Here is a 12,007-nt window from a genome sequence, read left to right on the forward strand (position 1 = left end):
TTAAAATCGCAACACGAAAATGAAAATCGCAACACGAAAATGACTATCGCAACACGAAAATGACTATCGCAACGCGAATTTGACTATCGCAACGCAAGAATCGCAACGCGAAATGAAAATCGCAACACGAAAATGACTATCGCAACGCGAATTTGACTATTGCAACGCGAAATGAAAATCGCAACGACAGAATCGCATTGCGATAGTCATTCTCGGTTTCAAATTCTAAAATTGAAAGAAACTTGAATGGATTGCATTACTTCAACCAAAAGACAAATCAAAGACAAATACTAACTTCACAGGGTTAAAGACTAAACAGTTTAGCAGTATTGGCAACAATCGAATGAATTTAATAAGCAATCTAAGTGAAATGGTTAATCTATTATTGAAAACACCAGTAAACTTTTCATCAATTTCAATATGAAAAACCTAATAATAATGCAAAAATTTCAAAATAAAAATAATTAAAAAAACTAACCCTCGGTGGTTGATTTGGTTGATTTTCCATTTCTAACCGTGAATGATTTCGCCGGAGATGAAGCCTGATATCGTCGGAGATGGGGACTGATTTCGTCGGAGATGGGGACGGATGTCGCCTTAGAGAGTGAGAGATGGAGATGAGACTAAGTTGTGATTTAGGGTTTTAGGTTATGAGTTGCGATTACGGGATATACTGTGGACGGTTCAGTGTTCCGATATATTAATATATTCGTGTTTGGAATTTGAAAAAAAATACGCGTTGGATACGAATGGCGCTATGTAAATCGCATTGCGATAGTCAGATTCACATTGCGATTTACATATTTGCATTGCGATTTACGTATTCGCATTACGAATTAGGAAAATCGCAATGTGATAGTCAAAATCGCGTTGCGAATCTGGAAACTGATTTGCGATACCGGAGATCGCGTTGCGAATTATCGATCGCATTACGATTTAGCTGGTCATTTTGGCAAATCCAAAAAAATTTGGTTACAATCGTATATTATAAGACATTTTTGGTCACTGAGGTTATTTTCTCTTATATTTAATACATATAAAAAATTATTTTTAAAACCATTCTCAATGAGTGAAGTATTAAATATATAAAAAAAATTATTCTGTTCGATTTTACTAATACAAGGAAAAATAAATTCGTTTAATAGTGAAAGTACTAAATTGATCTGTTCAAATATATTATGTTATTGACTCCCTAAATTGTTTTTGAAATTTTTAGGAATTTAGGAGTTTTTTGAAATTTTATGAAATTTAAGGTGTTTTTTAGAATTTTAATAATTTCATGAGCTTTTTAGAAAATAACTTTTCAAATGATGACTTATGTATATTATGTTTATAGAATTATATAAAAAATTCTAAGTTGGCATAGTGGTCAAGTATTAACCTTTATTTCAAAAAGTTATGAGTTCAAATCCCTTCAAATGCATTATTTAATAATTTTTCTCAAACAAAACTACGTCATTTCGAGAATTTTTAGCACCAACACAATCATGCCAAAACGACGTCGTTTTGGTGAGAGAACCATGTCAACAACATCACGACACGAAAGTGCCATGTCATCGTGCCGTTACACCATTAACGACGGAGTGACATAATTACAGTTAAACTTAAATGTTAGTGTTAAAATTGACAAAATTAAAATATTACTGACATAAACGAGCCTGAGCCTAAAGATGAATGGTATTTGACATAGATTACCCTTTCTTTTAATATATAATGTATTTTATTTAATCTGGTAAAAGTAAAAAGCACAAAAGCTTATATAATATATGGAGACGAGTGGGATATTTTTTCGTTTCCGAGATCGATTCAGGTGTTAAAAATTTAAATGAAATAAAGTTTCAGATTGGAAGTACAAAAAAGGGATTTTGAAAACAAAGAAACAATGGAACCCTTCATTCTGGACGACGACTATCAACTATTTGATTTGGACCATAACACCATTCTGTTACATGTACAGTTTATTAAGTATGTCAATGCCGTATTCTTCTCACAATAACAAAAGTATAAATGCAGAAATGGCAACGGTTGACCACGCTAATGTCTGCGCGGGAGGTTCAGGTTTTTTTCGACAACGAGGGGTTCCTCAGAGCCATGGCTGCATTTGCCAAAAATGTCGATTCAGATAATTTCAAAGGTAAAGTTATCGTAAAGATTAGGGGACATCATCACCTGAGGTAACTTAGAGCCGACACTCGGTATAGGCAGGTAAAGACTAGTATATGCAAACCAATTGTGTAGAAAAATGCAAATGTTCGAGCATACCTGCAATTCAAAGGCGACATTTCATTAGCAAATCAACAAACTATCTAAGTAATTAAGTACGGATACATCCTCACGTGGAGAGGGAATCGCTTCGGACTCCCTTGTAGGATGGTGACCACATTAATGTCATATGGTACTACTATATCTTGTTTGATGTAACACACAAAATACATGTATATATATATCAACACATTCTTGTTTACTAAATTTAACCTGTACTAATCTTTCGAACAAAGCCAATGAACCTTACACAATCTTGCTGCCTGAAATGACCAATCCACTTAGAGTGACTATCATCAAACAAGCCTTGGTCAGAATGCAAGAAAGTTCAAATCTACCGGCCTGACGACCACCTTTACATATATGCATACACATGATAGAACATGCAAGAAAGGGAGCAAAAGATCATTCCAGTAAAGAATATGCTGTATAAGCAATTAGAAGATGAAACAAACCCATACTTGTTTCCCAGAAGAAAACGTCCGCTGCCGAGTGTGAATGTCTCTGAAGCCCAACTCCTTGTATCTTTGATCCCTCTCCTATATAATAAACAAAACCAATTATTACATAATATCCAACAAACAGCATAAATAGAAACATGACAAGAAATCAAAGATTCCATGGATGTACATGCTAACTGGGATTATTATGATATTCTCATGTGAGTTGGCATGGATGGTAGAGAACAGCGAGTATGCATTTCTTGGATGTTCAACTTTGTTCCCAATTAAAATAAGCTTTACAAATCTTATCAAAAAAAAAAAAAAAAGCTTTACAAGGACGATTCTACATTATATTTGCCTGATAAACATAATTCCCATAGCAATCTAGAAGGGTAAATATGAAATCTTATCTCGAATCTATCTTGAAATTTACATGGGGAAAGAAGACTTGAGCATTGTTCCAAAGACCCTAGAGCCATCTAATCATTCATGGCAGGTATGATGGAACACGTGGCAAGAACTTGAAGTTGAAGAAATGTGATCAAGAAAATTTAACCTCATCGAAATCATTTAAATGCAAACAAACTGTCTGTGTAACACCTACTGAATCTTCTCTACTAAAACATTTTAAATTTCTTATTTAAATAAGAAAAAGATTTTAAATCTTCTCTACTGAATCTGATATATGTGAATCTGACAGCTATATATTCATGAATGGGGTTCAACCTTTTCGGAGAAAGCTGCAAAGGGATTAATATCATCCTCATATATCTTCTTGAAGAAATGTTGATGGGGCAATGGCTAAGGGATGGGATAAAGGAGGAATAGGCGGATTGATTAGGGATGCCAGGGGATTGCAACTTGGTTCATTCTCTGAAAAAATTGGAGGTGGTCCTCCTATACTTGCAGAGCTATTGGCGATCAAAAGAGGTTTGACTCTTATTGAAGAAGTAGGATCGTTTCCAAGTCAGAGAATTATCTTGGAATCGGACTCTACCACGGCTCTGAAGTGGATTAAAAATCCAGATATATGTACCTCTTTATTTCAGTCCTTGGTAAGAGGTGTAGCTACTTTTGTGGAAGGAAAGGGTATTATTTCAAGACATATTTTGAGAGCTGCTAATTGGGAAGCGGATGAGTTAGCAAAAACTGGTATAGGTTGATTTAGAGGTTATGTGTTGTGGTTATTAAGATGTGTTTAGTCAGCTTTTTTAAGGCTTCTGGTTATAGTGATGCAGTATGTGTTATGCTGTTAAGTGTTATGGTGTTGTAAGCAGTCTGTGGTTAGGGATTGGCTGTATGTTATGATTCAGATTAATAAAAATCAGAGGCACTCTTTTCCTCCTTCTTATGTCCTTCATGTTACTAATAACATGTAGGATATGAAGGGGTTTTTTAATGAGGCCTATCTTCTATAAAAAAAAAGATCCTTGGTGTACTGAAAAATCAACAAGAACTCGGCTTCAAGATACTATAGGCACTTGGTGAGAATTATGGTATGTACTAAAAACAACATATACCTTCTTTGATCCTCTAGAAATTACTTTCTCATGGTTATAATCCTGAACATAGCGAATCTTTCCATAAAGTTTAACATTATCAGCTTTTGTTTTCTCCAGTTCTGTTGTTAGCTCCCCTATCTTCTCCTTTAAGTGCCATATTTCCTATAAGATATGGAACATTCAGAAACGTTATTTTTGCAGAAACCAAAAATAGCATATAATAAAATTCCATTGAATGGAAAATGAAAACAAATGCAAATGGTAGACAGCAGGTTGATCTGGAGAAACCGAGTAGTTTGAGAGATGGCAGATCATATAAGGCGGTTATGAATGTGGCTAACAGTAGGAGTTTGGACCAACAACGAAGGGTGAATAGGGGAGGTCAAAAGAAAGCAAATGGTGTAAGAAATGTATGGGATATGCACATCCCATCAGAAGATTTTTGCTGGGTGAAAAATTCTTTAACAGGGGTTTTTAAAGATACCTTTCAGCCTGATATGGTGATGCGAGCTTTGGCAAAGGAGGGTTTCCAGGTCAAGATAGTAAGGTGTGGATATGTTAGGAACGCTTGCATTATTATGTTCAATTCAAATGAAGAGTTTTTAAAGGCGTGGTCGAGTCTTAGAGAGAAACTTTACTGTTGGTTTGATTGGGTAGATCCATTGTGTGAAGATGGAGTTCCTTTGGCTTATTGTTTGGTCGAGTTGGTTGGTTTACCGCTTCTTAGCTGGAGTGTACCTTTTCTGGAGAAGCTTGGAAGTAAGTGGGGAAAGGTTGTTAGTATCCTGGAGGAAACAAGAAACAGAGATGATCTCTCTTCGACTAGAATGTTGTTAAGGGTGGCAAGCCCTTTTGATGTACAAGAATCTGTTTTAGTAGGATCTTATGGCAGATCGTTTAAGGTTAAAATTAATGTGGGATCCAGTTCTAATTCTATCTCTGAAGTCCATGGAGTCGCGAGGCAGCATTTGTCATGTGGCAGCTGCAGTGACGATGTGTCAAAGGGGGACGATGGTAGAAACAAAGAGAAGGAAGAAGACAGTAGGGTGAACTCAGCAGAGGGATTCTGGTCAAAGGTTAACACGTGGCTTCAGAACAGTCAAAATAGGGAGATGTCAGAAGAAGGTGGGGAACATTATTTGAAAAAGAAGTCCGACACTCTGCCCAATAATACTGGGGTGTCAGACAAGTTTGAATTTGAATTAAATCCCAGGGGGAATATGCGGGCCTTGGGCTGAGAGAGGTTGAGGACCAGAGTCCTTCAGCCCATTCGGATTCTAATTGGGAGTCTTATTCTCCTGTTACTAAAATTATACCAGTTGGCCCTGCTGTGAAGTTGAATCGGGCCAGGCCAGTGAATAAAAAAAGGGTGCAGAATCTGTCTGAATTAATTGAAGAAATAAGTGTATCAATAGAAGAAGGAAAAAAGGGGGGTCAGGAAGATGACATTATTGTTCTTGGTAAAATTAATCCAGCTATTCTAGTGGATACTGAGGTTAAAGGTCTTGCGGTTTGTTCGGTTAATCCTAAAGAGGGGCAGTTTCTTGCGTTACAATCTGTTGCACATGCTGGAAAAAGGATTTCGAGGGGAAGATCGCTCTTTTGAGCTAATTCTCCATCTACTTCAAAGAGTGTGTCGTTGGATAGGAGAAGATCTGCTTCTTATAATAGGGTGTATAAAAGATCTAGGGAGAGAAGACATTGGTTCGGGAATGAGCCTTTTGTTTTTTCTAGAGCAGAGGAGGCTCTAGATAGGATTAAGGGAAAGGAATTGGTTCATAATTCAGCTATTCCTGTCAGTGTTCCTGCAGAATTTAATTTGGATGGTGGTGTGGAGTCTTCTGTGGAGAGGCTTTCTGATGACATTGGTTTGGCTTACTTGGGTGAAGGGTGGCTTTCAGAAGGTGATGACTATGACTTCAATTCCGAGAAATTTTTTAACAGAGTCAAAAGAGTTTTGACAAGGGAGGCCTTGGATCAAGCTAGCATTGCTACTGTTTCTTCTCTAGCTTTTTTGATCCTTTTGGAGGAAGCTTTAGCTACTTGTAAAATTAGTAAGCTATTGGGGGTGTCCTTCAAGGTCGGGAAGTAAACCTTTTTGGAAAAAATTCTTAAGTTGGAGGAGGATTTGAGGAGGGCATAATTTTCTGTTTTCTTCGGTTGTTGGTTTTCTTATTATTATGATTAATATTTGTTTAGCTATTATTTCTTGGAACGTTAGGGGGTTGGGAAGAAAGGAAAAACACAGAGCAGTTCAAAAGTTAGTTTTAAGTAAACGCCCTATTTTTCTTTTGCTGCAAGAAACGAAAATGGAGAAGATTCATAGTCATTTTCTGAGAAGAAGTGGTTTGAATTCCTTACAAGGGTTTGCAGAATCTCCAGCAGTGGGTTCTTCTGGAGGTTTATTGAGTTGTTGGGATGAGTCTTTGTTTGAAATGGAAAATCAAGTTATAACAAAAGGTTCATTGCTATTTTTGGAACCTTTCGCCCTTCACAATTTAGGTGTGGTTTTATTAATGTTTATGGTCCTTCTATTGAAGAAGAAAAAGCTACTTTCTTTGAAGAGCTAGCTGTTTTTATTTGTGGTCTAAGTATCCCTCTATGTGTGGGAGGTGATTTTAATGTATACCTTTCTGAAGAAGAGAAGGTTGGGAGAGCCCAAAATTACAATTCTTTGAGGATTTTTAGTCACTTTCTTCATCAGACAGGTTTGATAGACTTACCTCTTCATGGGGGGAGGTTCACATGGTGTAACAATCAGGAAATTCCCACTTTTGTTAGACTTGACAGGTTCCTACTTGATGGATGATAAAGGGTTCAACAATTTAGTTGGTTCTGCTGTCCAGGACAGCAAGAATAAAAATAACAGAGTTGGTATTTTTTCAATTCTGAGGAAAACGAAAATGGCAATTAAGGAATGGGCGGGGATTAGACATCAATTTCCAGCTGTGGAAATTGCTGATTTGGAATCAAATATTCACTTAGCAGAGGTTAATTTACAGTTAATGCAGGATTCGAATGGTACTGTTATTCCAGCAGACTTGAAAGCTATGAGATTAGAATTATGGAGGCTTTACAAAATCGAAGAACAGATATGGCTTCAAAACTCGAGATCTAAGTGGGTGGTAGAAGGAGATCGTAATACAAGATATTTTCACGCTTGTGCTTCAGTTAGGAGGAAGCGGAATTTCATGAGTGCACTCAATGTTAATGGTGAGATTATTCAAAATCCGACTATTATCAAAGCTACTGTCAAGGACCACTTTTTTGGACTTTTTAACACTAGCTCGACATTGGAAGTTGAAGATTTGAAATTGAATTCTTCCAGAATTTCAATGGAACAAAGTATGTTTCTGGAAAAAGAATTTTCTGAGGAAGAAATTTGGGAGACCTTACAATCTTGTGATAGCAACAAAGCTCCCGGTCCCGATGGTTTAAATATGGGCTTCTTTAAGAGATTTTGGATTGTTCCTAAGGTCGATATTCTGAAAATTTTCCATAATTTTTATTCGGAGAAAGATTGGGAGCATGGAGTAAATCATACTTTCATTACTCTTATTCCCAAGGTGTCTAATATTGGTGGTTTGGATGACTTTAGACCAATAAGCCTTGTTGGAGGACTGTACAAGATCCTATCTAAATGTCTGTCGAGAAGGTTAAGGAATTGTATTTCTGATTTGATAAGTCCTACGCAATTTGCTTTCATTCCAGGACGTCAAATTCTGGATTGCTCTCTTATAGCTAATGAGGGAGTTGACTTTTGGAGGAAAAACGGACTTAAAGGCTGTGTGTTCAAAGTTGATTTTAGAAAGGCTTATGATACTGTGGATTGGTCTATTTTATTTATAGTTATGGAGAAAATGGGCTTCGGCAGAAAATGGAGGAACTGGATTAGACAGTGTGTTACAACAGCTTCAATTTCAATTTTGGTTAATGGGGTCCCTACTCAAGAATTTCCTATGGCAAGGCAAGAGGTCTCCGACAGGGCTGTTCTTTGTCTCCTCTTCTATTCAACATAGTTGGGGAACTCCTAAATTTACTGCTTCTTAAAGCAGTCTCTGAGGGTCTGTTTTGTGGACTGCAGATTGGGAGGGATGAGAATGTATTTAATTTATCTCATCTGCAATTTGCAGATGACCTAATTATTTTTTGTGGGGCTTCCGAAACTCAGATTTCTAAAGTCAAAAGGGTCCTAAGGGTGTTTGAAGTCATGGCCGGGTTGCAATTGAATCTTAAGAAAAGCAAGTTATTTGGTGTTAATACGGTTATGGAGGAAGTTGAGGAGTGGGCGTCGTCAATTGGTTGTGCAATGGGGAAATTTCCTTCTGAATATTTAGGATTACCTCTTGGTGCAACTCGGAATTCTATCTCTTTGGGATCCGGTAGTCTTAAATTTTAGAAAGAAACTTGCAGGTTGGAAAGCTACCACTCTTTCATTGGCAGGGAGGTTAGTCTTGATTAAATCGGTTCTATGTTCACTTCCAACTTACTTCTTGTCTCTTTTCAAAATTCCCGCCTCGGTTATTTCTAATCTCAACTCTATTATGTCGAACTTCTTATGGGGAGGTGGTACAGAGAAAAATAAGATTCATTGGGTTAGTTGGCCTAATGTGTGCAAATCTAAGGATGAGGGAGGTTTGGGTGTGATTAATTTTAGTTATATGAACAGAGCCCTTTTGGGGAAGTGGTCGTGGAGGTTTGCAAATGATAAGAATGCTGTTTGGAGGAGGTTGATATGCTCTAAATATAATCCGGATCCTTTTTCACTATTGTTTAATAGCAAAATTCCAACTCAAGCTTCTTGGATTTGGAGGTCAGTGGTGAATTCGCATTTTAAAGAAGATTCATTCGGCTCTAAGTTTCACAGCATGTGTAGATTTCACGTTGGGAATGGCCAGTTTATTCGGTTTTGGCAGGACAATTGGGCTTTGGACTGCCCGCTTAAGACCTCTTTTCCGAGGCTGTTTGCTATTTCTTCAAATAAGAGTGGCAAACTAATTTAATTTGGCGAATTTAGTTCATCGGGATGGATTTGGAATATCTAGTTGAGAAGGAGTTTGGCAGATTGGGAATTTGAACAGTGGGCTAATATGATGAATATTGTTTCTAATTTCTGTTTGTCCACATAATCTATTGATGGTCTGATTTGCAAAGGAGACGGGGGTGGTGTCTATACTGTTAATTCTTGTGTGAAGTTTTGTAGCTCGACTTCCCAAGAGAGTTCCTTTTGGAAGAAAAACTTGTGGAAAGGATTGGTGCCCCCAAGAGTTGAGTTTTTTATGTGGCAAGTAGTTCTACAAAAGCTGCCAGTGAGGACTGAACTGGTTAAAAGAGGGGTTACGGGTATTGCAGATTTGTCTTGTCCTCTTTGTCATTTGGTTGATGAATCTTCTTCTCATTTATTTTTCTCTTGTGCTGTGGTTTGGTCAGTTTGGAATAAATTTGTGCAATATTGGAGTCTTAGTTTGGTTCTTCATGAGAATGCGCAGAAATTCCTCCAAGCTTGGGAAGAACTAAATCCTAACTCTGCTATTTGGAAGCTAATTCCTGCTGTTGTTATTTGGACTGTTTGGAAAGCTAGAAATGATATTGTGTTCAAAAGAGGGATTTTTTACCAGACAAACCTATTCTTTATAGCAAGAGTTAGGCTTGCATCTTGGTTCTTAGCTAAGTTTGCTGACACGATTATTTCTATGGATTCTCTTATAAGTGACCCTTCCCTTGGGGACTCTTGTTTCCCACTCAACAAGTCGATTGTCACTTCCATCCCTTGGTTACTCCCTCCTAAGGGTTGTGTTAAATTGAATGTGGATGCAGCTACAAGTTCGGATTGGAAGAGTAGTGGAGTTGCGGGGATTCTAAGAGATGAGGAAGTTCTTCTTTTAGGCTCTTTTATGGAAGCTACTGGCCCGGGACCGCCTATTTTGATGGAGTTAAAGGCTGTTCAGAAGGGATTGCATTTCTTTGATGCAGTGAGACGAGGCATTAAGGGTCGGTTGATTATAGAAACTGATTGTAAATTGGCAGTGGAGTGGGTTAAAGATGGGACTTTGTGTCCCCAACTTTTTGTCTTTATTGTTAGGGATATACCAGTCAAGATTAAAGAAGTGGAGGGTGTTATTAGATGGGTTGCAAGGACAGCCAATATTGAGGCTGATGGGTTAGCTAAGTCTGCTATTGGTTAATTACAGTGTGTGTAGGGGTATTTTATTTTGGGTTTTAACGCTTGTTTGTAAAGGTCTTTTATTGTTGTTGTAATCTTATGTTTCTTATTAATGAAGTATAAGACACTCTTTTCCTCCTGATAAAAGAACTCATTTTGAGTTCCTTAAATCATGAAGGGAGTTTTTAATAAGGCCTTCAATTCCTATAAAAAAAAAACAAATGCAACTATGTGCAGAAAGGTAAACACCATACTTCCTCAGTTTCCCGCAACCGTGCCCTAAATCAATCACGCTGATTGCATATCACCTTCAGCATTGAGCTTTGCTCTTGATCTGAGGAAACTTGTTTGTGATCTGTGTTCTGTTCCACAATAAGATTTGAATTAACAAATCATAACTCACTGAAAATTGAATTATTTCACTTGCAAAACATATCCTGTATTTACATCCATAATATCAAGAATAACTTAACATCACTAGTGAGGATCATGATTGTTTCAACAGCATTACTTACATGTGTGTCCCTGCAGTCTCGAGACGTAAATCAATGCTGCACTGAATGAGTATGTGGGACATAGGACACTAACTTTTTTCCTAACATAACATTTAAGTGAAGAAACTCAGCAAATATTGCTGACAGATGCATCACACGCATCTAATTTTTCAGTTAAAAATTAGGTAATCTGACATCTTGACGGATGGCGATTCATCTCAGTAACTATCCCTTGTTCCCACACACGAATATATATATATAGGTAAAAGATAAAGACATGGAATAAGGAAGAAAAGGATTAAGAACAAGTTTGATAAAACCCCATAAACAACATACACTTTTGAGGAATCAAGTTCCCTCGTAATTATAAGTTAAGCTTAAATAGCAAATATGACTATAAGTACAATGCACATGTAGAAAATACAAAGACCAAATTGTTATGTTAATTCCTATTTTCTTCGATATAATTAAATTCTCTTTTAGAGGTTATACATTCTGGTAATTTATACACGTAGAGTGACAAACAAGAGCCAGTATACCTCAGAAATTTCATTCCCTCCACTCTTAGAAAGATCCCAATCATCAAAGAGAGTCCCTTTCCTTTCTTTGGAACTATACCCCTGCATTAAAGAAAGAAAGATCGAGATGAAAATGAATGGCTGCAGTATGCGGGACTTTCATCATCAAGGAATTGTTAAGTCCAACATCATTAAATGGAAGGAGAAACATAGATAAATTAATAGTTTCAATCTTTCAGTGTAAGATACTCCACATATATGCGGCAGCCAGTAAATCATCTAACTGATCTAAGGAAAATGCTGTAAGAAATAATGAAACTGGTCAAAACTGCCATTTTCAGAATCTCTGAAGAAACTAGTCCAAACCTTCAATATATCATCTTCTAATTTCTGTATCAGCTTTTGTTGTTCATGAACCTTTTTCATGAGTTCTACTATTTTTCCTTCAGCTGTTTCCAGCAAAGATGTTTTCTAAGAAAGTTTGACCTGAAAACCAGTGAAAGATACATGAACAAAGCTAGTACATGTTAATTAAAACACATCAAAAGCATTGAAATCTAACATCCAAAATTTTCTGCAAGTATGAATAAAGTATTATAACTGCAATTATCCGCAAGATATTGAC

The 12,007-nt window shown here is 36.9% G+C and overlaps 1 protein-coding gene across 3 annotated transcripts; it reads right to left on the bottom strand.

Annotated features, from left to right (window-relative positions):
• Positions 1-1,905: 1,905 nt before the first annotated feature.
• LOC120163058 (protein CASP-like) lies at positions 1,906-11,865 on the bottom strand. Of its 3 annotated transcripts, XR_005519616.1 has the most exons (7): positions 11,749-11,865; positions 11,404-11,484; positions 10,625-10,732; positions 4,226-4,369; positions 2,724-2,801; positions 2,170-2,262; positions 1,906-2,095 (listed from the first exon to the last, which is right to left on the bottom strand). XR_005519616.1 is itself a non-coding variant. In XM_039173083.1 (4 exons), the coding sequence occupies exons 1-4, from the start codon at positions 3,470-3,472 to the stop codon at positions 2,035-2,037; spliced, it is 273 nt and encodes a 90-aa protein (XP_039029014.1). In that variant the 5' UTR covers positions 3,473-3,478; the 3' UTR covers positions 1,906-2,034. The 3 variants fall into 3 exon arrangements, 2 of the variants coding, with proteins under 2 accessions (XP_039029014.1, XP_039029013.1); XM_039173083.1 differs by lacking the exons at positions 4,226-4,369; positions 10,625-10,732; positions 11,404-11,484; positions 11,749-11,865 and adding an exon at positions 3,432-3,478; XM_039173082.1 differs by lacking the exons at positions 2,724-2,801; positions 4,226-4,369; positions 10,625-10,732; positions 11,404-11,484; positions 11,749-11,865 and adding an exon at positions 2,513-2,652.
• Between the last annotated feature and the right edge of the window lie 142 nt (positions 11,866-12,007).

This window comes from Hibiscus syriacus, unplaced genomic scaffold (genome assembly GCF_006381635.1).
Source record: "Hibiscus syriacus cultivar Baekdansim isolate YM2019G1 unplaced genomic scaffold, ASM638163v2 tig00111427_pilon, whole genome shotgun sequence".
In the NCBI taxonomy this organism is placed as follows: Eukaryota; Viridiplantae; Streptophyta; class Magnoliopsida; order Malvales; family Malvaceae; genus Hibiscus; species Hibiscus syriacus.

Bases quoted from the DNA above. Each gene is read 5' to 3' on its own strand.
- LOC120163058 (XM_039173082.1), bottom strand. From the start codon at position 2,637: ATGTGTATGCATATATGTAAAGGTGGTCGTCAGGCCGGTAGATTTGAA. The intron at 2,263-2,512 runs GTAAGGTTCATT...TTTGAATTGCAG, and splicing joins ATTTCAGGCAGCAAGATTGT to GTATGCTCGAACATTTGCAT. The intron at 2,096-2,169 runs GTGATGATGTCC...TGGCAAATGCAG, and splicing joins TCGGCTCTAAGTTACCTCAG to CCATGGCTCTGAGGAACCCC.